A 25,546-nucleotide genomic window follows, 5' to 3' on the forward strand; every position below is an offset into this window, starting at 1 on the left:
GAAATAGATCTTTTGGTCAAATGTAAAGACTTTATTACAAAATATGCCTTGACTTTAAAAAAAAAGTTAGTGGAAACCTTCAAAAAAAGTGTGTGTAAAAATAAATAGGCCAGATCCAACACTTTGCCTGACCTAATTAACTCGATCCGGTTTCACTCTCATATATCTCTATAATTAAACAAAAATTTGGGTGACATTATTTAGACATATTTTTTAATCCATCTCTTAGTTAACGACATCTGCTTGTTTAAATCTATTTAATTTGTAATATGCAAATTGGGAAACTCTTAAGAGCTAGAAATTGTATATCACTCCATTACAATATCAGTATTTACATGAAATTATGAAACATAGCGTTAAACATAGCCATACGGTGACCAGGTTCTTCTTCATCCTTTTATGATAATTAAAGGTTAATTCCTGGGTCAATATCTTTTGAAAATACTTAATTGACAAAAACCGTCCTATGTTAAAGGTTAATTTGCGGGTAAATGAAGTGCGCATATTTTCTATAGCTCCTTACGTGGTTTTTTTTTTTTTTTTTTTTTTTTTTTTTTTTTTTTTTTTTTTTTTTTTGAAATTTACGTGTTCATTAAGTAATTTTTCAATATATAACTGTAAGGTAAAGGAAGGGAAGATTGAAAAAAAAAAAACAATGATGCTTGCCCATATTTATATTTACTGAAATTCATGAAAATTTAATTTTGGGCTAAAGTAAGGTTTATACTTGTAGCTTCAAATAATACAACTAATATATATATATATATATATATATATATATATATATATATATATATATAGGAGAGAGATATATTTACAAATTTTTTGTTTACAAACTATATTATATATTTCCGGAAATACACTAGCTTAGACTATGTACTTCTGAGAGTACACAATATAATTTGCAAAAATTTAATTTTTTTTTTGTAAACGGATGATTCCATATATATATATATATATATATATATATATATTGGCAAACCTGTATATGTGCAGCTGTGTGTAAGACCCCGCACCGTTAATTAAGGAATCTAATTAAATAATTATGAATTTTAATGAGATAATTCCATAATTGACCCTAATAATTATGATAAGGCTTAAATAATTATGGTAAGTGATTAAAAATGTTGAAAATCGCTTTTCTGACGAAAAGTACAGATATCAGTTCTGCTCCTCGGTATAAATGTGTACCGCTGAAGTAACCCGGGAAATTATAATAAATGCATGAATATTCCTAGAATAATATATAGGACTGTGATTTCAAGTTTCAAGTTAAAATAATGAGAACTGGTGTCATAACCGATCCTGGCTATGTAAAAGCGCCTACTGAAAAGGTGCTGCGAAAAATAATATAAAAATATGAAAATCTTAGAAAAATGAGTACGTTCAGGATCCTAAGTTTGGGATTAAAATGTTAAGCGTAGCTATTAGTAAAAATACTATGTGTTTAAGACTTAAACCACTATAAATACTCACTTTTAGACCTGTCAAAACGAGCCAGAGTCCAAGGGTCAGCCCTTCACCCCCTTTTTTTAGCCCCATTTTTTTTTCAGCCGACATTTAATAGGGCTATTTTTGACCCTAGCCCCACTAACTCTCATCTCTTTTGAGTTAATCCAATAACCCTACGGGTCAGCCTCATCCTTTTTTCTCTGAACCCTAATTATCTGATTTCTTTTTCTAGTGGAGGTTATCTTCCTCAATTAATCATTATTGCTCGGTTTGAACTCCATTTAGGTTTGATGCTTCCTCAAATCTGCGCTTGTCTTTGCTTCCCCAAATCTGAATTTTGATGCTTCGTGCCTTCTTATATTTTGTTTCACCTTCGTTGTTTTTTTGTGTGTAGGTTTTTTCCTTTTCTTTTGGTTACCATAGGGGATCTCTATTTTCTCTTGGAATTCATTCTTAATTTCGTTTTCAAATGATCTTTTTAACTGTGTCTGAAGATCGAGATTTGGGGATTTTTTTTTGTTCACTTGCGATATGATTTTGTTGATTCTGTTGCAAATCGATTTCATCATATTCTGATAGTTGTGATTCTAACAAGTGTCTTCAGGGTTATCTGATATGGTTGTCCATGTTTGACCACCGGAGGTACTCATGTTAAGGATGAACGTTTTTATCATTCTTTGGGCTAGTTTCGTCAAGTTCTTTCGTGCTTCTGGTGAAGGTATTACTGCAATACACAAGAAACATGTCATATAACAGTTAACACTTTATTTGTTTTGGATGAAAAAAAATTTCGTCTTTCTTTGAGTTCATTTGTTAATTAATGAGTGAATGTGGCTTGATAGAAGTTAATGTACTTAAAAATGACCAGTTTAAGGCATAATTTTTGTTTTCTAATGGGTTTTGGCAGGAAGAAATTATTAAATTAATAAAGTATGCTGAGCAATCTTGTGGTAATGCCTCTTGTCTTTTTTTTGGCATGCATATTGCCCCTGAAAACTGGAAAATCCAGTTTGTTCAATCTGAATTTCTTCACTTGTTACAGGCAAGAATACAGAGTCAGCAGAGGCAGGAACAATTGATCTTTTGCAGGTAAATTACCAGCCTTACTTTATGCTTAGCAGCTTTAAAAATCTCTTATATTATGCTACAAAAAATGTTTCTCTAATCATAATTTTGCTTCAATGATGAGATGCATAAATTGTTGTAATTTGTAAATGTCTCGGATCATTCCTATGGATGTAGTAACATAATAATGTTATTGTTGCTTGATGTTAATGATATGATAATAACAAACATGTAAGCACATCCTATATCTGGTTATTGAGTTTGGATGCAACTTCTTACAACCATAGTTCAAGTGGCACCAAGTCCCTTTGGGGACTGCTTGATCTCTGGAATAAATTTCAGCCAGGTTGCTTTACATGAAACTTTAGGCTACCACCCCCTTCCTTAAACCAGGTCATCCTTTGCAACCACACAATATAAAAAGGAAAAAAATTATGTTGATTTATCATTCCCTCAAGTGAGTAGACAAGTAAGAAAATTAAATATTAACTGGTGATCGATAATAAAACTCTCTCAGGTATGCATGCTTGACATGTGATTCTTAGAGAGAAAAGGCAGTGAAATAATATATGGGATTATATATGCCATTCCACTGCATATATAATCCAGAACATCTAAGGTCGTGGACAACTTTACCATAAAAAAGGCTTACCCTTGAATACCCATTTGGCATATCTTGAATCAAACAGCCAGAGCACCTCCTGCAGTATCTGGGATAAGATGGGTGCAAATTTTCACCCTTCTTTGAATTAATGAGTTCCTATTTTTAATTCAATAAAGTGGGCTAAGATTAAAAAAAAGACTAGAATTATATTGTTTTGGATTGAAGTACCGATCTTGTTTTGGGCATGATAAAACCACAAAGCACAAATTTCCTTCTCTTCTTGTAGGAGAATCCTGAGACCACTTTAATTATTATTAGCTAATTATCAATGACAATGTATTTGTTTGTATATGGTTAGTTTAGTTTGGATTGATGGCGAATGTGGAACCTTTCATTTCTCTTATTAATTTATAATTTTGAATTTATAGTTGATTTTCTAGCTCACATCTGAAAACTGGTGATAGGTAAAATATTATAATTTCTTTAATTTGTGATAAAAAATAGGAGACATCGTATATACTCCATTCAAAATTATCCCAGGCATAATTGCGGTAGCCATTATTTCTAACTAGGCTGGTTGTTTGTTTTATTTTATTTGGTATAGTTCTCGTTTTTTATGCAGAAACAGAGTTTTTTACTATGAACACGCAAACACACTCACCCATGTACATATGTCATATTCCTTATTTAGAATTCCTATATAACTAGGAGATTCAAATGTATAATTATTTGGTTTGATATTTCTATATTCTGCATGCGTTCAACTACACTTTGTTCTATGCCAGAGGAGGAACTTCATTGTTAAGAATATGAGTTAATGGGTTATCCTAATGTACAAAATATATTTGTAAGCATGAAAAAGATTCCTAATTCCTATGGAGAAGTAATTCAATAAGCTATTCATACTAAAGATGTTTCTTTGATGAAGAATATATGTTCAACACGTATCTGTTTTGTTCATGGTTCATATTTTAAACTACACGCAATTTAATTTGAAGGATTTCATGTCTGATCTTATATTTTATCATGCTACACACTCAATTTAATTTGGTTTCATTAATTGTTTGCTCACTTTGCTGTTTTAACTCAGTTCTTCTGCTACTGCATTGGCGTCCTGTGTTTATAAAGTATGATAAACTATCATTTTCCATGTTTTAATTAACTATAGAGTTATTATTTAGCTACCACTAACATTTTAGCATTTTGTTTCAGCATAATTTTCTTGTTTGGATCTTAACAAGCCTGTGCAGGTTCTTGACAGGTTTTAATTTTTTTCCTTCCCACGTGAGTTATGGGATTGAAGTCATTGAAACCTCTTTTCAAGTGTCAAGACGTTCTGTAATTATGTATCAACTACCCAGATAGAAAAAACTTTGGCACAAGATTCTTGTCAATACCCTGATTATGTATTAATGTGCATTTTGCATAAACCTCAAGGACATAAATTGTAAAAATCAAATGTTCTTAATTCAATACTGTAATTATTTTTTCTTAATTGATTTTTGGCCCGCGGGCTGGCCCTAACCCGCAGGGTTATATAATTTTTTGGCTCGCGCGGGCTGTTTAATATGCGGACTTTTTGGCCCTGGCCCACGCGGGTTAGGGCCTAACGGGCCGGGCTGGCCCGTTTTGATGGCTCTACTCACTTTGGCACTAAACCCTAGGCCATACACTGTTGCTACGTGAAAACTTGGTGGCTGGTCAGATTGTGCACTGTTCCATTGCTTTCTCCCCTCCTTGTGTGAGCCAAGAGGCCATTCCTTCTTGAAACCTTCTCCGAAACACTTGGTGTGAGTGATGGTTATCATTGTGGGTTAGTTGTTGACCTTGTTTCTGGGTTGTGACCACTGTTTTGGTGGAGTCTAGGTGCTGACTTCTTGTTTGGGTTGAGAGAGAGCCTTTGTCCTAGCTTCTTGAGCTTCAAGAAGTGATTGTTGAAGAGAAATGACCAACCTTTTGGGCACATTTTCGTGCACTGTAGGAAGATAGAACTTAGAGGCTATTGTAGAGAGCTCCAAGAGCATCCTTTCTCTGTTTTGATGTGTGGTAAGTTTCACTAACCTTGATCATGAGTTTCCTTAGTTAAAAATGAAACCTTGATGCATGTAATAAGTCAAAGTTCATAACTTACGGTTGGGTAAGGTTAAACACACCTAGAAATGCATGTTTAAGCTTTTGGAATCGTTAAAAGAGCAACCTTTGGGAATGATATCTCGCGAAGTGCAGAACTGTATTCTGTCGCGAAATATCCGGATATGGTATCCGGATATTGATATCCGGATATGATATCTGGATATGTCCCCGACATATATCCGGATATTCTGGGTTTTCGAAGACAGTAACTATACTGTTCATACAGAACAGAGTTATGGGTTAGTGGACCCTAGATTGGTTAAGTTAAACCTTTGTAATGATTATTAAAGTCAGAATCTAAGTGATTAAGAGCTTGGGGCTTTGTGAGAAGCCTAAAGACATGAAACGTAAAGGAAAGACGTTGTCTTTATATCGTATGCTTGTAGAGTATGAATATTGTTATGATTGTTGGTCTAAAACAGATTGTGATCTGGTTGTTTGTGGACTTTGAGCTTGTGTGGACTCTTGGCTTGGATAGTTAGCTTGCAAGGTAAGCTTTCGTGTCTTCGGTTTAGCCATTGTTGGTTCCACCATGTCCCATGGGGGATGGTTTATATGCATGATGTGTTTTCATGTATTGATTTATCGAAATGCTGTTAAGTTGTTAAGTGCAAATGCCTATGATATGTATGTGGTGTTCACCTAGACGAGATGTGATCCTGTAGGCAAGTACGGCATAGGCGCGTACTGTGTGGGTAATAGACGTTTTCCTGCATTTCTCTGGCCAGTAGATTAGCTATAACACACATGACATGATTATCTGCTGCATTGCACAGGTTTTGGAACTTATATTGTTAAACTGCTTTTGGAACTTTTATTGCACATGTATGAGAGCTTGGGGTGGAAGATGCTTGATGACTCCTTGTCTTGCTGAGATTTCTGTTTAGAGATCTCACCTCACGTTTGGGGAACTTATTTCAGGTTCAGGTAACCCAGGGGTTGAGACCTCTGGCGGCAGGAGGCCGGAGCTTAGTTGATTGATATATGCTGTATGCTGACATGGCTGAATATTGGATGCTGTTTATGTTTACTGTACTTTTGATGATTTTTGAGTTGAGACGTTGTTGGGCTTTGTTGCCTTATTGGATGAGCATGAGGTTTGTCCATGCCACATTGATGTTAGTATGTTTTGGTTTGAGTTGTATAAACTATTAGGGTTTGTTCGGTCTACGTGTTGTAGTTCCGTGACTAGAGAAACATTTATGTTATTTATTTCATGAGGTATTTCAGTTAGATGTTTAATTGCAATTTACATACAGGCGATGTTTTGAAAATGATTAAGTAATCAAGTTGGTAAATGATAATGACGTCATAATTGAAAAGTAAAAGTATTCTGCAATTTTAATTAAGCGTAGCTTAATACGATGACATGATAACAAACCGGGTATACACGGGGTGTTACAAAGTGCATACACAATTTTTTGGAAAAAAGAGTAAAGTATATTTTGGGTCCTCAACAAAAATTGCGGAGCCTAATTTAATTCCATAGAAGAAAAAAAAAGTCGATTCATAGTCCGTCTGAATTCCAAAAATAGACCCATGTTAGTTATTTTGAGGGACTAATGTGGTCTTTTTTGAATTTAAGAGGGATCGCGATTTTGACTAACTAGGTCTATTTTGTAATTCAGAGGGACAACACGAGTCTAATTTTTTTTAAAAGGGATTAAATTGGGCCCCGTGATTTTTTTTTTAGGACTCAAAATATTCTATTGTAACAGCTTAGTTGACTTTTGATTACTATTTTTTTTATGTTATGTTGAAGTTTTTTTTTCTTGTTTATATTCTTTTGTATTTTAATACATTTAAAACTTTTTTTTAAAAAAATCGGGGTGTCACCCCTCGCCTTTAAGTGTACAAACATAAATAAATATTTTTGAATTCGCCGTTATATATATATATATATATATATATATATATATATATATATATATATATATGAGTTTGATGTTTATCCTTTTAAAGGACATATGTTATGTCATTTCAGGAGAGAGATAGACACTAAGAATGAAAATCATGGGAGAGAAAGTGAGTGATTTTTTTTTTTGCTTTAAATTTTAAATAAAAAATTTATTATTTTGTGTCTATATCTCTTTTAAAATGACATAACTTCATATCATTTAAAATAACAAACACTTTAGGGCCGTACTCCGAGGACAAGGTGACCGGAGGAGGTTGAATAGAGATACCTCCAGGTTATACAAAAAAAAAAAATAACAAACACTTTTCTCATATATATATGATCAGTAAGGATATTCTAAATACCAAAAATTCTCACTACTAACTTACTACCCATCATATCACCATTGGATCAAAAAAAGAGAATGTAAAAAGTTTTTGAAGAAAGAGAAAATGTTAATCTAATGGTGATTAGATAGATAGTAAGTTGGTAGTTGAAAATTTTGGTAGTTAGAATATCCCTCCTATATATATATATATATAGATATATATATATATATATATATATATATATATATATATATATATATTGGAAATCAACTACACACAAATCGAAAACGAAAAGAAAAGAGAGAGAATAGACACAGCGATTTACCCTGGTTCACCCAATTTAGGCTACGTCCAGCTTGTCTGTACTATATTCACCTCACCGCCACTCGTTACAAGTCACTCAGTTTACAAAACAAATATACATAGGATTAGAAAATCCTAACAGCAGTTATTCATTGGCCCAAGCCCAAACTGCTAAGAAAATTATAATAAAACAGAGGCCGACAACTAGGGTCTTCATCAACATGCGAAGTATGAGTCATACCCAACAATATATGGGGTTTGTTTTTCTCATGTTGCATGAGAAAACAAACCCTTCCTACACTCACCATAAAAAGGTGTGCCACTCATTTTTTTATTTTTTTAAATAGGTGGATCTCACACTTGATGTATATATGACATGAGATTTGAATTCTCCTACAACATAAGATTTATTTTTTCATATATATATATATATATATATATATATATATATATATATATATATATATATATAGGTAGGATCCTTTGACACCGGTGTCAAATATTAGATTCAAAAAGATCAATGGTGTCACATGCTTACAAATCCGAGTCGTTGATCTTTTTGGATCTAACGGCTCTCAGATAAGGTGTCAAATTTATAATTTGACACTGGTGTCAAAGGATCCTACCTATATATATATATATATATATATATATATATATATATATATATATATATATATATATATATATATATGATCTTTCATAAAAAGTAACAAGATATATAAGTTGTACACGCCCAAATTTTTAATATATGGCCAGTTTTTCCACAACTTCCTCCATATTTACATAGCTTATGGGGTTGATTTTGTACTTTCGAGTTTGTAAGGTAGTCCACTCGTCACCCCCGCCGGCGCGGCGCCGGCGCACGCCCCTTTTTTTTAGCATGATTCATATACATGTTATAGATATTTGAATTGACCATTATTATATCACGTCTCGATTTCATTGTTAATAGTTGTCATCCACTCATCCTAGACTAGATATGCACAAACAAAGCGCAAAATTCTTATTGAGTCAAACAATGATGTATAGATACGTTAAAAAATCTACACTACGTGTATCATACGCATGTTTAATACATTTAAGTGTATACGGCATCTTGCATAATTTCATTATATTTTTCATAGTTTTTCTGAGTGTGTGAGGAGCCATTTAAGGACTTTGTGCAAAGGAAGAATTGAACCATTAGGTCTAATGAATGAACGATACACACCAAGATGGGTTATATCTAAAAAATATTAAAAAAACAATCTTAGTAACACACATACACTCATAGGTCAAAAAGCAATTTTCTATTTCAATTTAAGATGCATAAATCAGACACCTTAATTGATGCTCAAGTTTATGGAAATTTCAATCAGTTAACAAGCATTTCAGGATTATCCAAACTAATGCTTTTATTGTCAATGTGAATTAGGAAATTTCCAAATCCTGCCGTATTGGCTATTGCGATTAATTAGACCAATCGATGGTAGGAATGTGAAAAGGAAAAATATATATACTTTTAAACATTAGAATGATAAAAATTTAAAGATTTTTATTGTGCTTTTTGCTATGATACATGTATATCTCATTTATTCTAATCATTACACTTTTTATTGTTTTTCAGAGGGAATATGTTATATACGTTTTCTATCAAAAATTTATGATAATAGTGGCATTAAAAATATCATAACCATTAAATAATAATCCAAATTACCATACATATGATCTTAAGCCTAAATAATTATAAATTTAACAATAAAAAAATTTATAAATGAAGGGATATGTTATACTTATTATCGTTTTTTCTTGCCACTTCTTACTATTAATTTTGTTATTATTGGATCAAAATTAAATCAACGGTTACAAAATAATATCAAGTGAGAACCATTAATTTGATTTTGATACAATAATAATAAAATTGATAATAAAAAATGGTAAGAAAAAGAAGTGATAAGTATAAGTGTATAACCTTCCCCATATTTGAAAGTCTATTTTGAATTATCCAAAATAAAATATTCAAAATAGGTTACAAAAATAGTATGTAATTAATTCTCCCAAAAAAAGTTGTATATAAATTTGAGTATAACGGTAATGATTCTATGAAATGTCAAGTATTTGAACTTAAAAAAATAATTTCATTGCGCAAAGTTAGGTTCAATTCCATATAAAAAATACGAAAAAAAAAATCATGTATGATCAATAGGCTCTTTGACCAATTGAGGTTTTTTGTGATTTTAATTTATCAATTTAGTATTTGGTTCAAGGTATTTACGAATAGGGGTCATTTAGTGACGTGAGGGGAACCCAGCGTCACTGAGTGCCGCTACCAACCCCCTGCGTCACTCACAGAATTGTGCCAAATGGCACAATCTGGTTACTCTTATTACCATAAAATTTCGGAAAGTCATAACTTTTGATTCGGGTATCTAAATCAGATAATTTTTTTTTACTTCACATAACTTTTCGAGATCTACGCAATGACATCTCATTTAACATATTTTATCTCTCACAAACATAATTCAAATCTGTAAAAAAGTGTAATTAGTGTTGCAAATTTGAACTATATTAATGAAAGGTAAAATATATCAAATAAGGTGTCATTGGGTAGATCTCGAAAAGTTATGTGAAATAAAAAAAAAAATTTGATTTGAATACCCGAGTCAAAAGTTATGGCTTTCCGAAGTTTTACGGTAATAGGAGTAACCAGATTGTGCCACTTGGCACAATTCTGTGAGTGCCTCAGGGGAGGGGGCGCCACTCAATAGAAAAAAAGTAAAAATAAAAATAAAAAAGTGTGAGTGATGCGGGGGGTTGGTAGCGGCACTCAGTGACGCTGAGTCCCCCTCACATCACTAAATGACCCCGTTCGTAAATATCTTGAACCATATACCAAATTGGTAAATTAAAGGAATAAAAATCCCTAATGGGTGAAAGAGCCATGATCAATATCCAATATATTTAAAGGGTTTAACTTTTCTTATGTTAGTGCTGGTAAGATTTACTTCCTGTTATTACAAAAAAAAAAAAGATTTACTTCCTGTGGACACAAATTTAAGCGAAGTCCACCATTTAAAAAAAAAGTAGCATATTTCTTCATAAGTGTGCCAAAAAGAAAATTTAAATCTTATAAATAATTTAAACTGGAGAGAATCCTCTTAGGAGGTGTTTGATTGAAGAGAAATTTTTTGAATAATAGGAAAATGTAATTGATAGGGAAGTGGTTGGAAAGTGAGTTTGGTAGGAAAATGTAAAAAAAGTTGTTTGGTTAAGTAAAAATTTACCAGGAAAATTATGTGAAATTCTTGATTGTGTATTTGGTTGAAGATAAAATATTGATGGGTAAATTTAGTGAAATTACAAAATAACCCTTTTATTTTACAAACTTATTGACCCAACGGCAACATCCACAACGTCTTTCTCTGTCTATGTTTGCCATCTCTGTCTCTCTCCCACTCCGTCTCCGTCTTTGTTTATGTTCGCCATCTCTCCCACTCCCACGCTAGTTGCGCCAAGTTGACGCCATTAGCATCAACTTCAAGCTAATGGCCCTAACTTTGATGTTAAAAGCTAAGAATTTCACGCAAGGTTGCGCCAAATGAAGGAGAGTCACTGCAATCCCACGTGAATGGCGTAGAAATGAAGCTAACAGCGTCAGTGATTTGAAACAGCATTTTGTGTTTGCACATCATTTCAACTCCATTCTTACTTTCATAATCACAAGCACAACCCAAACAAAGTTAAAGGTGTGTGGACACATCCATTTTGTGTTTGCAACAAATGACCGAACTCTTAAAAATAGAGCATGAGTCCAACCACTTTGAATAATCTTACCGGAACAGTGTTACCAAGGCAGTGACAAAATAACTGCAACCTTATTTCGGTGGTAGACGGACGAGATCTTCACTTCGATTATGGCTGTCGCGATGACTGATGAATGTTGCAACCCTTGCTCGTGTAAGTCAATATGTGGTTTTGGATATCACTTGCGAACGTGTGGTTAAGAAGGAGGGGTATATTTGTCACCCCATTCTCCACCTTTTTCACATATCCGATTTCTTAAACCAATACCACATGTTGAAACGACTTCTTCAACAGTGCTCAAATCCAATTTTTACACTTCTTCTTGCATTGCAGGGCAAGTGGGTTTGATGGACATATTTTTCAAAAATCCCTAACCAAACGTGGTTTACTCAGATTCTCACACGCACTTAGCCAGCAAAGTTTTAACTTCTCCCCAACCAAACACTACCTTAGGCATTCGTAATCAGCCCGTAATCTTATACTCAAACATTAGCAGTCAGAATGACATGTGGCGAATTTAAATTGGTTTTGGATCCAAGTCTTTTCATCAGTAATGGCTTCCATTGATTTCATTTTCTTTTTGAAATTTATAAGATTAGTATTGTTGATTTTCTTTTCCTGATAGGTCATGTGTTTTTTGTTTCCTGATAGTTCATTTCAGTCACAACTGTTCTCTCCTTAGCCACAATGTGCTTACCAATTGTGTGACCCCTTAAGTTAAGGATAAGTTTGGTATTTTTTTTAGGCTAAAAATTTCTTTTAAGTTAAAGTTTTAAAAAAGAGCTTTAAAAATAAAACTATAAGTTGTCTAATTATTATATAAATTTTTTACCTTAAAAATTATTTAAAAGCCAATCATTTAAAAAAAAAATACACATTTCAAAAAAAAAATTATACAACTTAAAAAAAACTTCTTCTTGAAGCTTTTGACTTTTTTTTTTAATTATAAAAAAAGTTCTTTTTATTATAAGAGTTTTTGTAAAAACCTGTTTGACCTAACTTCTATTTGGGATAGGTTATATTTACCATCATTTTTTTTTATCACTTCTTACCTCCAAATCTTAACACTAGTTGATTTTCGTCAATCTAATGATTATAATTTATTTGAAATTAATAACTAATTAATAAGTGTAACTTAATAAACTATACCCGTTAAATTGATGAAAATCAACAATTAAAATTTGATGGTAAGAAGTGATAAGAAAGAATAGTAATAAATATAACATTCCTCCTTCTATTTATAAGGAAAAGAAAAGTTAAGAAAAATACCTATACGATAATCCACAAAGGCATGAAGTGATAACCAAGTTTTTTTTTGTTTTGGGGAAAAACTACTCTCATGCCATTCGAGAGTAGTTTTCTTTCCTATATATTCATTAATTTTTGTGTTGCTTTATTTTTTTTAGTGGTGTTCATCAACCGATCCAAATCGATTCAAATCGCGGTGACCGAATTGAAAAATCGATAATCGTATTAACCGAAAACTGAAAAACCAAAAACCAAAAAACCAAAAACAAAAAAAAACCCGCATATTTTAATTGGGTTGTATTGATTTTCGATTTTATTGGTGAAAATCGATCAAATGTATTATATATTTATTATTTTTGAAAGATGGTGTCTTGGAATCTTGGATGTTATTGATAGCAAACTATCTAATCTTAGTTTTTTATTGTCTATTAATGTATTTTAACTCTTCATGAGTTTTAAGACTTATTTTAATTTGAAGACTTGAATTTTTTTAGTGATTTATAACTTTGAAGGGCTTTATTTTGATATACCTACTAGGGGTGTTCATCAACCGATCCAAACCGATTCAAACCGAACCGAAAAACCAATAACCGAATAAATCGAAAATCGAAAAACCGAAAATAAAATCATAAATTTTAATTGGATTGGATCGGTTTTCGAATGGGTTGATGAAAACCGATCTAATCCAAACCGATCCAATCCAAACTGATCCAATATATTAATTCTCCTCTACCTACTTGGTCCTTTCCCTAATTATATCTCAAAAATTTCTAAACCCATGACCCATAAACTCATGAACTAAACCCAAGAAAAAATTTAGTCACGTCTCATCAACTATAGTATTGTTTACTGATATTTTTGTATTTCGAATTTTTTTTTACAAAGCCAATATATACAAAAGATGTTATTTGCACAATAATCATGAAACTAATTTTAGGATATTCAAAAAACCGAAAATTGATCCAATCCAAACCGAAAAAAATTGGATTGGATCGGATCGGATTTGAAAAAAAAATCTAAACCGAATGGATGATTAAATGATCAAACCGAAGGGACTGGATCAGATGAATTTTGCTTCCAAAATCGATCCAATCCAGACCGCGAACACCCCTAATAGCTAGTGATTTGTATGACTGAAATTTAGGGCTTTTCAAAAAAATGAAAAATCGAATCTAATCTAAACTGAATAAAATTGGATTGGATTTAAAAAAAACTCCAAACCAAATGAACAATTAAATGATTAAACCAAAGAGATTGGATTAGATTGGATTGAATCATTAAATGATAAAATCGATCCATTCCAGACCGCACACACCCCCACTTTTTTTCTTTAATAAGTGAGTCGGCCCCTAGGGGTGTAAATGGGCCAGGCTGGGCTAGGCTTTGACCTTCCTGGCCTAAGCCTACATAAAAAAATATTCAGCCTATCTAGCCTATTGGCTTACCAAAGACTTTATTTATAAGCCAAGTCTGGCCTATTTTAAAAAATTAGAGAGCCTTATATGGCCTATAGGCCTTGTAGGCCTCCATAGTGAAATATTTTTAACAATTTTTAAAACATTCGCTTGACATTACAAATCATTAACGTGTTTATAAATTGCTGAATTTTTTTACACGAGATATAAATTGCACTAGTGAGCATTAAAATTTTCACAATAGTAAAAAAATAACTATAAAAATATACTGAGCAAAGTTCCATTCATGTATGCACTAGTACTTATCATAATTCATAAAAAATGACAAAAAAGAAAGAGTCAACATAATACCCCAGCTCTATAATGTATAACCCTAAATTAAATATATTATTTAATTTTATTTTAAAAAATTAAATAGGCCAGCCTACAAGGCTTTAGGCCAGACTTGACAAAATTGGCCTATGACCTACTTGTTAAAAAAGCTTTCTTATAAGCCTAAGCCTACTCTACTTTCCAACGTAGGCCGGGCTAGGCCAGACTCAACGCAAGCTGAGCTGTAGGTTAGGCCAGGCCAGCCTGACCCATTTACACCCCTAGGCCCCACCATATGGTTGTGTCTATGATAGGAGAGAAATATCTTATGTAAAATGAGATTAATAAACTTTTTTTTAACGGTTTAAATTTTATAAATATTAAGAGTTTAAATCTACTCAATGTACTTATACAAAAAATAAAATTAATTTCCAAAGGTAACTCAGTTGGCAACTGAGTGTCCAAGAATTTGCTTTGGTCAAGGTTCAAATTCTTCAATGACAATGGTTCAATGCATTTTTGTTTTAATAAGTTAATTTTAGGGGCCGTACTTGAAGAACAAGATGATTAGAGGAGATTGTGTTGGGATACCTCTAGGTTATAAAAAAAAAACTTCACATTTAATAAGTAAATTCACGTAAAAAAAATATGTAAAAAAACATAACAAGATAAAAAATGACTATATTATACCCTTAAACCGCCGAAGGTGCTCTTTGGTAGGCTTTGTGTTCATTATGATATAATTCACATCTCACATATTTATTTAATAATAATAAAAAAACCTCATTATATAGTATAACTCTTTAGACGAATTAGACAATTTATATTTTGGAGTGTTGTTTTCTTTTGCGGGTGATCCTTTGATTGCAACAACTTTTTTTTAGATGTAGGTCTTATTTAAGATGTGTATGCAACACAAGATAATAATTTTTTTTTTTTTGATATATTGATGGAAATTAAGATATAACCTAATACAAATTACCCAAATCACTTACCATTAAACCAATTTTAGTAATAGAGAAAATCGAAACCCATTATTATATAGCTGGTGAGTTCAAACTCTAAACTGCCCTATTGTGAGATAAGGTGGGTGCAAGTTTACAGCGGATTCAAGTTGCCCTACTTGCATTCTTCACGTAAATAAACGTTATGCTTAACTTATTAATACTAACATTAATTATATAAACTATTTTTATTAGTTTATTATATATCAACATATTTTTTATTTATACAAGAAGATAAATTAATTAATTGAATATTATATTAATTTAATTTAAAATATTGAAACGGATGGATGTTTATCTTAATTTTCAGAATGAATACAGATTCCTTGTATTTTCTCAAAATTTCGTTCTGTAAAATATATTATTAGGTCACTAAAAATAAATCACATAACATTGATTTAATTTAAAATACTTTGTAATATATTTTTTACCTTCCATTTGCTTTAAAAAATTAATAAACTATTACCTTTTTGAATTTATCTTTAATTTTAACGAAGGAGAAAAAATATTAACAACATGATAAAAATATCTTAAGTATTTCCGTGAAGTATAATTTCGTAATAATAATAATTTAATCATTATAATTAACTTAAATAATAAATTTCAAAATATTTTTTAAATTAAATCTGAATTATTAAAGATATTACTCTTAAAGTGTGTATATATATATATATAGAAAAAATATTTCTCCGGCAACTTTAGATATGTTTATCTCCGGCCATCCCAAAATTATGTCGTTTTGTTATTCATTTCCTTATATTAATTGATTCACCTCCCTCTGAATGGTTATGATTCCTTTTTTCTCTCCCTTCCTTTATTACCGTTATGATTTAGTATCCGAAGATAAAATTATCTTAAGCAGCTTGTGGGAATGATAAGTCCTATATATATATATATATATAGGGGAAAAAGTATCTAATGTTACTTTAGATAATTTTGTCTAATGTTCGCTGAAACGACGTCGTTTTGAGGTTGAAAATTTAAAAATTTAGAATGATAGAGACTATTATAACCCTGAAATAAATTAAAATTACAAATACGCCATGATTTTCGCCCCAAAACAACGTTGTTTTGACGAATATTAGATAAAGTTGTCTAAAGTAACTTTAGAAAAAACGAACCCATATATATATATATAGGGATTGCTTTTTCTTATGTCATTGTAGACAAGACTATCTCCTATAGAGACATCTTCAAGTGGGTCCTACACTATAACAAAAAGAAAAAAGAAAAATTGATGGCTCAAATTTCGAAGGGTCTATGGCATGAGGTAAGCTCTCTCCAATGACATAAGAAAAACATTACCCATATATATATATATATATATGGTTTTATTTTTCTCATGTTGCATGAGTCTCATACAACACACAAAAAATGGGTGGGATCCACAGAAAAAATAAAAAAGTGGATCCCACCCAATTTTATTTGTTATATAAGACAATTTATCTGATGCAACATGAGAAAAATAAAACTCGTGTCTCAAACATAAAGTAATAGAGAATATCTCTCACTTGATAAGATTACTCAATATATATATATATATATATATATATATATATATATATATAAGTGTTTGACATAAATTACTTAGTGCTATAAATTATCCAAAATTGGATGCGCAATCTTTTCAAACCACATGGTACGAATTTCGGAGCCTAACACGTATCCTGATTTATTATTAATAAAAAATAAAAAGCAAGGCAACAAATATTTTATAAGCGTCCCACTTCTTGAATTGAAAATTCAAAATCGAAACCCACATATTGAGAATTTTTTTTTTCAGACACGTGGAAATGGCACGAGCGAACGAGGCTTCATACGAAAAATAAAATAAAAATAAAAACAAAGCAGTATAAACCACCAAATCAAAAAAAGTATATACTAAATACCATGTAGATATTGAAATCATATTATAAAATAAGATATATATATATATATATATATAAAATAAAAAGAATCCGCTGTTGAAACAGCCCACTGGAATAGCAAGCATGGCCCCTGGTTTTGTGATCTCTCTTGTAAAAACCAACTATGTTTCTCTCTCTCTCAACTAACTCTGCCACTGCTTCTTCTACCTCTTTTATATCAATGTCAATACACAACTTTCACCTACAAATAATTCCAGCACAATTTTCCGTACCAATTTTCACATCTATCAGCTCCTCTTTTTACCCTTCACCCTTAACAACAACAAACACCTGTGTAAAAAAAAAGAAAAAAAAGAAAAATACAAAGATACTCTTATTTTTACCTTGTTATACTCCTTCCCCTGTTTCCTCTGCTTTTTTTTCTGGGGTCCCTTAATTTTGCATTTTTAAGTGATTTTTTGGATACCCATTTTCCTGAATTTGAGTTTCGGGGGTTGTGTTTTTATTGCATTTTTCAATTGGTCATCAAAGTTGAGGCCTTTTTTTTTTTTGGGGTGTTTTGAATGGGAATTGAGAGGACCTTGGCTGATAGAAAAGGCAGAGACTTTTGTGAATTGCCAAGAGAAACGACTACAAGCAGCAAGTCAAGGAAGAACCGCCGGCGTCAGAAGAAGATGCCGCCGCCGCTGGTTCAGAAGCTCTACGATACTTGCAAAGATGTCTTTGCCTCTGCTGCTATAGGGTTTGTCCCTCCCATTCAAGACATTGAGAAGCTTCGCTCTGTTCTAGGTACGAGGTTTTTTTTTGGTTTCAGGTTCTTTTATGTCGTGTGTTGTTATTGGTTGTTTTCCCTCCAACTAGGTTTCGATGGGAAGATTTTGATCAGGAATGAATTGGGTTGAATTTTTCCGGTTTTCTTGGAATTATAATCATTTGGTTGTGTACTTGGAAGGATCAAGTCAGACATTTCATTTGTTTCATACCTTTATTTTATGTATCATTTTAATTAAATAATATTAATTTATACATATTCTTTTGGTATTTATTCAATTTCACAAATTGCACCAATTTCAGTTTTTATCTATCTCTCGTCCTGCTTGTACTTTAGATTGTTTGGGTGGTGGGGTTTGTGCTCTTTTATACGCTAATTCTTAACATGCATGCATGTAATTGATGTATTCTTAGGTTTTTCTTTGACTGTCAAATAAAAAAAAAAATGCTTGTTATCATGTGCTTGTTGTTTCCCACGAGATATATTTACATGCAAGTTTTCAGTTTACAATGTAATGCCAAGTGTATGTATCAGGCATAGATAAAGACGTTTTCTTCTCTCTGTCCCTCACTCTCACCACTTGTGTCTCATCTGTTCATTTGACAGCTTATGTGGATAATTTGGACTCAGTAGACCCTAAATTAGGCCTCTTTTAGTGATAATGAGCTATATGATTGGTTATTAAAGGTTTGCATGCAATCCTTATTATTGTAATAGCTAGAGGGCTTGACAGCTAGATGAATGTTTTTGGCAAAATATTTTTTCTATGGTGATGATTGTCAAAGAGGGAAAAAGTAAATTGTTCATTGGCTGAAGGCATAGGAGTCTAGGACCAAAAACACATTGTTTAGTTGGAGTTGTTAAACACATGAAACCTATAGTGAACTTTTGTCTAATAGTCCTTTGGAATCCACTAACTTAACAGTTTCTTGGACCACTTGGTTATCTATGCAGTAATGCCAAGAATTATTTACCAATTGTTGTTTAACAGTTTTCGTAAGTATTTTATGTGCCATGCAATGCATGAAACTCTTGCCTCTCTTTGTGCAGATGGAATAAAACCAGAAGATGTTGGCTTGAAACCTGATATGCCATATTTTCGGACAAACGCAGGTCAAAGAATGCCAAGAATTACATATCTTCACATTTATGAGTGTGAAAAATTCTCGGTATTTAAGCTATAACTTGAACTCTTTTTATGATGTATGAGCGGAGCGCTGTTTTTGTTTATGGTGACCTTATTTTATTATAAATTGCAGATGGGAATATTTTGTTTGCCACCTTCTGGGGTTATTCCTCTTCATAATCACCCTGGAATGACGGTTTTTAGTAAGCTTCTTTTTGGAACTATGCACATCAAATCATATGATTGGGTCGTTGACTTGCCTCCTGAATCTTCTACCATTGTCAAACCGTCAGAAAGTGAGTACTTTTCCGATTTTGTAATCTTTCCATGTTGTACTATTCACTATTTCTTATTTATGATGATGTAGAAGCAATGCAATAATATTGTCAACTAGCATCATCGTTGGACAACCCTATGATGTGTGTATTAGCAACTTCCTCTAGTTGCAAAGATAGATATAATGAATGGTCATGTCTTTGTTTTCTTTGTTTTAGCTGAGTTCAAGATGCTCATTAAAACTTCTTTTAAATTTAGAAAGAACACTTTTACATTTAAATTACTCTTCGTTAAAACCCAACTAATGTGGGTAGGGGTGAGGGAGGACAATTCTTGTACATAGTTTTACTCTTGCATATTTGCAAAGAGGCTATTTTTCATATGAACCCGTGACCGAAAAGTCACAAAGTAGCAGATTTACTAGTATTCCATGCTTGCCCTCTTTTAAATTACATTCTTACATTAGCATTAAAAAAAAAAAAATCGTTTTTGTAGACTCTCCTCCACTTAGGAAAGAATATTAAAGCAAATAATTTTCATATTCTAATTATGCAGGCCAGACTCCTGAGATGCGGTTAGCCAAAGTTAAGGTTGATGCTGATTTTACTGCACCTTGCAACCCCTCTATCCTTTATCCCGAGGATGGGGGAAACATGCATTGTTTCACAGCAGTGACAGCGTGCGCAGTTCTAGATGTGCTTGGTCCTCCATATTCCGATGCTGAGGGCAGACACTGCACATACTACCTTAATTACCTCTTTTCCAACTTTTCAGGTTTCTTGCCACTAAAATCTTTGTCACTATTCAACTTTATACCTTCTAATAGATATGCTCTTTACATGACATATGCAAGTGGGTGGATCCCACTTTTTTCCTTTTGTTTATCTTCTTTTCATAGGGCCCCTCTCACTTGTATTGCATGTGTACATAAGAGATAAAATTATCTTTTATTGGAGAAACATTAAACCCTATATATGCTGCTCCATTTATGTTTCTATTAACTAATGGATTGCACCTTTTCTGAAATTTCAGTGGATGGAATTTCCATACCAGAAGAGGAAAGGAATGCATATGAATGGCTTCAAGAGAGGGAGCAACTTGAAGACTTAAAAGTAGGAGGAGGAAAGTACAGCGGTCCACAGATTGTGGAGAGTTAAATCTTATCCTGTGACCCATATACTCCATCTATTGTTGCTGTCAAATATCCCTACAGAAATTTTTTCTATCAATCTTGAAGATTTGATGCCGCCAATGCTGTCCAATAGGGAAACGATGCATCTGTGTTCTTTTACTTCTTTTCTTTTTGTTAATTTTTTTTTTTTTTTTGTTAATGTTTTTTTTTCTTTCTTTATGGAACATGAGGCACTTTTCACTTGGTACTATTTTTCTGTCTATAGTTCTGTTGTACATACCAAGAAACAGATGATAATGACGAAGATGATGCTGCACCTGAAAATGAAATTAAAACGAAGGTGTAATGCAATGAGCTAGTCGTCTGAAATTGAGCCTAGTTTTGTAGGCTGGCGGGTTATTTCATTTATTTTACTTTCGGATGATTTGAAGTTTACTATTTGTTTGTGATAGGCAAATAGTAAGCTTCAAATTATCCGAAAGTAAATTGAAATAATATGGTATACTATACAATTCATGTATTTAGTAAATTGGTATAATATGGTTCAGCTTCTATTATGATGGGAAATTGAGATAGTGTGCAATGCTTATGATTTATCTCACTCTTTCCTTCTTTGTGTTTGGATGTTCATCCAACCACAGCAAACATATATATTTTCTTACGGAATTACCAATCTTTTAGCTGTTATTAGTCATATCTATTACCGTGGATTTCCCAGAAAAAAAAGTGGAAAATAGTGTCATCTGACTTGAATTTTGGTCTTAATTTGTATCAAATTAAAAAAAAAGAAAAAATACTGTTGATGGTGCGGCATTAATTTTCAGTAAAGAACATTTTTTCTTGCACTTAACCTATCATATGTACACGACCGATAAAGAAGGAAACCAACTAGAGCTGAAATTATGTACTATCAAACACTATTACAAGATTGCATTGATATTATTATCACATGTGATGTAATATTGGTGTCATCGTCTCCCCATGTGAAACCATGTATATAGCACCTAAGGAAACCAATTTAGGGTTACAATAAGCAAGTTTCTCATTGTATTTTTTTTTTCTCAATCCACTTAATTATAAGAGTAAATATCCTTTTCGGTCCTCAGCAAATTTCACGATACCCGTTTTAATCCCTAGCAAATAAAAAGACTATTTGTGGTGCCTAATAAATTCAAAATGGATCCATTTTAGTCTTTTTGAGGGATTAATGTGGGTTTTTTTTTGAATTTGTGAGTGATCACGATTTCAACTAAATGGATCCATTTTGAATTTTTTAGGAACCACGAATAGTTTTTTTATTTGCTAGGACTAAATCGAGTATCGCGAAATTTGCTGAGGATCAAAAAAAATATTTACTCTAATTACAATAGAATATAAATAAATTTAGAAAACCCTAAGCCGGAAGTTGCAATTGCTATTCATACCTCCTAGTCCAAATTATTAAATAAAAAATATTACAAAATAATATGAGACTCACAACGGTACTAGATCTCTATGAGCAAGACAAGATCCTCGTTGAATTTATCTGCGTCAAGGGTATGAGTCATAGTCTAAATTCAAAAGTAGAACCATCCTGTCACCTTTTGGTTCCGTTCTTGGATTATCTCATAATTTTTTTTGGGTTGGTAGTCCCTGTTACATAGCTTTTTGAATTACCAGTTTTTTGCTACTAGTGTTTTTTAGGAAAACGTTACGAAGTTATATGAAGAATGCTATATATGTTTGTTGGGTCTTGTTCTGGATTGCAGTCTGTAACTCATGTCTCTTTAGCTTCGGAGCATAAACCATGTAAAGTAGGGTGGTGAAGATATAATAGGTTCATGGAATTAAGATTAACCGTATAATGTTTTTATCTGCACATAGTATATGATAAATGATGCAGACTAAGTAAAAGCAAGCACGATGCATATATAAGCCTAGGCATGCAACTATATACAAGTGCATGATCGCATCGTAGAATTGGTGACCTTCTGAATTGCTTAGCCTTATATGCAGGAATCTATATAAAGAATGCAGTTATGCATATAGTAGTGGAGGATCAGCAAGACTGAGTTATTTTTCATTTATCAGAAATAAGTCTCAGGTTAAAATAGCATGTTGGATGCATGCATGCATGACGGTGACCCACATAATTTATCAGAGAAATATAATATAAAATCATAGCAACATTATTTTTACAACTTGTTTTTACTTATAACCTCTTGCAATCTATTTTTTCACTGTTGATTTCTATCAATCCAATGGTTATAATTTATCATGTCACATTTATTGATTAATTATTAATTTCAATAAATCATAACCGTTAGATTAACAGGAATCAACGGTTAAAAATAAGTTGTAAGAGATTATAAGCAAAAAAAGTTGTAAGAATAACGCTCCTCGTAAATTATTAACATAGTTTTATCTAATAGTATTAAAGTTTTAGATGGGTTCTATAATACAATATAAAGAATAAAGTTTTGACGGTTAAGTGAAGCTCGCGTTAATATATATATATATATATATATATATATATATATATATATCATATTTTTGTAACATAATTCATGTGAGATAAGTGAAATTAATTACGAGCACAGATATTGCAATTGGTATCAATCAACATATGCTTGAAAGTTTTCCTTATATGCTTTGCTTTTCTAACTAGAATCTTGACCTTAAAGGGACAAGGAAAGGTGAGAGAAAAGAAAGAAGCATAAGAATGTATGATTGAACCACATGATTGAGACTTGAAGAAGCATTATATGGAAGATAGAGGTGTCTAACGTAACCGTGACTCTTCCTGCAACAACGGGGTATGAGTTTATTTATATATTAATTAAGAGAAAAATATTTTTCGTTTTAAATGACATAATTTTATGTTATTTTTAATGAAATTACGTTATTTTAGTGTGCTTTTGTAATCTCTATCCTACACTCTTTTTTTTAATTTATAAAAATGAAAAAATGAAAAAAAATAAATACCAAAAATACAAGTTGTGTCACTTAGTTTTTGGATCTGATCGAGTTTGAAGCCCGAGCTCGTGACAAAACTGCACTTTCTCGGCCCAACTATGTGCTTCAGAGAGCAAAGCAGCAAACTTGAAACGATTTATGAACCAGCCCTTTAGGTTTCTAGAGAATGATTTAATTAATTAATTTATTTATTTATTTTTTCCCCGTGAAGATGTCAGGTAAAATTAGATCCTTAATAATACAAGTTTTTTAAAACACTTTTTTTTTCTTCAAAAGATTTTCAGGTGTCTTGTTTGTATAGGTCTTATCTTAAATCGACCTGATTTATTTTCTACACGAGTTTTAGTGTGACCTATTTACACGACATGTCTTTTATTAAGGCTCGACTTAACCTTTTTAAAACTCTAATTTGACCTTAAAACTTATTTAAAAGCTTATTTTGTTATAAAATCTTTGTATAGGTCACCATCCCTATTTCTAATAGACTAATAGGCCCAATATGCAGGTTATTGGGCTAAGCCTTTTTTGGTACATAGAGGCCTAAGCCTTCAAATAGGCTAACATATATGTCTTCAATTCATTATTGTAAAAATCTAATACTAATAATAAATAATAATAATAATAAATACTATTATTGCTATTACTATTATTTAATAGGTCATCCCGTTCAGTATTTGTGCTATCCATGATTTGAGAACTTCCTCTCCTACTCACCTCATATAATATCATTACTATCTTTACCCTTTCTTTGGAAGAAATTCGAAGAGTTTCCTTAAAGCTGCTTTCATCAGGCAGGGAGCCTGTCATCAAGAATGACATAGTGTTTGGCTTTGATACCAAGTGGTCGGGAGCCTCACAATCCTCAAGAAACCATGGACTAGTCCTCCTTTTATCTGAGTATTTCACGACACCCCTTAGCCTCTTAGCTCTTTCATTGGAGACTATCATCCATGATTCCTTAATGATGAAAGGACCGTAAGATTGGATCATTGCAGAGTCCGTTTTCTGATACACAGGATCCCTTTGCAGGGCAAATGTAGAGCATACTAACTTCCTCATCCAGAGATTAGCAATGATAGTAAACACATTATATTTAGTTTTCGGAGAGAAGAGAGAACTCTTTTAGAAACTCATAATGAAATAACACACAAACTTTTATTTTATGCAAACTTGTTCTGCCAATACTAGCACTCAAGGTTTCCTTTTATAGGCAAGGAAACGATAATAACAACAAGCATAGTAATTACACCTCATCAGACATAATTATACAGCTGGCAATCAACTTTATAGAAAGTTGAATTATTTGGCACACTTTATATTATAACCATACACGTGTCTTTTAACTTTAGAAATCATCAGTAGTGTTGATACTAATGGACAAATTCAGAGCTCTTCTTAAAAAAAAATCTTTTTAATTAAATAATTTTTTTTTTAAATCTTAAAATTTATTTCAAACCTTAATTAAACAGTCTTTGCTAAATATCTTCACCCAGTTAAGCTAGGTTTCTTTGGAAACAAGAGTACTTTTTATTATTCTATTCCATTACTACGTCAATATTGGTTGTATCTGAACATAGCAGTACAGTACCTTTGTAAAGACAAAATACGGATGAAAAATAAGCAGTGCCTCTGCCATTTCTTTTATAACATAGGAGTTTCAACCAATCTTAATTTTTCATGATTAAATATGCAGAAATCTTGTCAAATATAAAAGCATGTAACTTAAGCTTCCTAAAATCAATACTCTTGTCAAATATATATCACACTGTATTTATTAATACAGATGGATATCGTCATAGTTGATTAACAAAGATATAAGTTTGTGTATTTCAAATATGAAGTCATTAACCCAAGTGTGGTGGCTCAGTT

The 25,546-nt window shown here is 32.0% G+C and overlaps 1 protein-coding gene across 1 annotated transcript; it reads left to right on the forward strand.

The window, feature by feature from the left end:
- Nucleotides 1–17,979: 17,979 nt before the first annotated feature.
- LOC133304788 (plant cysteine oxidase 2-like) lies at nucleotides 17,980–21,011 on the forward strand. Its single transcript, XM_061504851.1, has 5 exons — nucleotides 17,980–18,205; nucleotides 19,239–19,357; nucleotides 19,448–19,610; nucleotides 20,146–20,364; nucleotides 20,623–21,011. The coding sequence occupies exons 1-5, from the start codon at nucleotides 17,980–17,982 to the stop codon at nucleotides 20,745–20,747; spliced, it is 852 nt and encodes a 283-aa protein (XP_061360835.1). The 3' UTR covers nucleotides 20,748–21,011.
- The last annotated feature ends 4,535 nt before the right edge of the window (nucleotides 21,012–25,546 follow it).

Source organism: Gastrolobium bilobum, unplaced genomic scaffold (assembly GCF_033153095.1).
Source record: "Gastrolobium bilobum isolate Gb01-03AN ecotype WA unplaced genomic scaffold, APGP_CSIRO_Gbil_v1 utg34229, whole genome shotgun sequence".
NCBI classification, from domain to species: domain Eukaryota; kingdom Viridiplantae; phylum Streptophyta; class Magnoliopsida; order Fabales; family Fabaceae; genus Gastrolobium; species Gastrolobium bilobum.

Coding starts and splice junctions, on each gene's coding strand:
- LOC133304788 (XM_061504851.1), top strand. CDS start 17,980: ATGGGAATTGAGAGGACCTTGGCTGATAGAAAAGGCAGAGACTTTTGT. Junction 18,206..19,238: donor GAAGCTTCGCTCTGTTCTAG/GTACGAGGTTTT, acceptor CTCTTTGTGCAG/ATGGAATAAAACCAGAAGAT. Junction 20,365..20,622: donor CCTCTTTTCCAACTTTTCAG/GTTTCTTGCCAC, acceptor CTGAAATTTCAG/TGGATGGAATTTCCATACCA.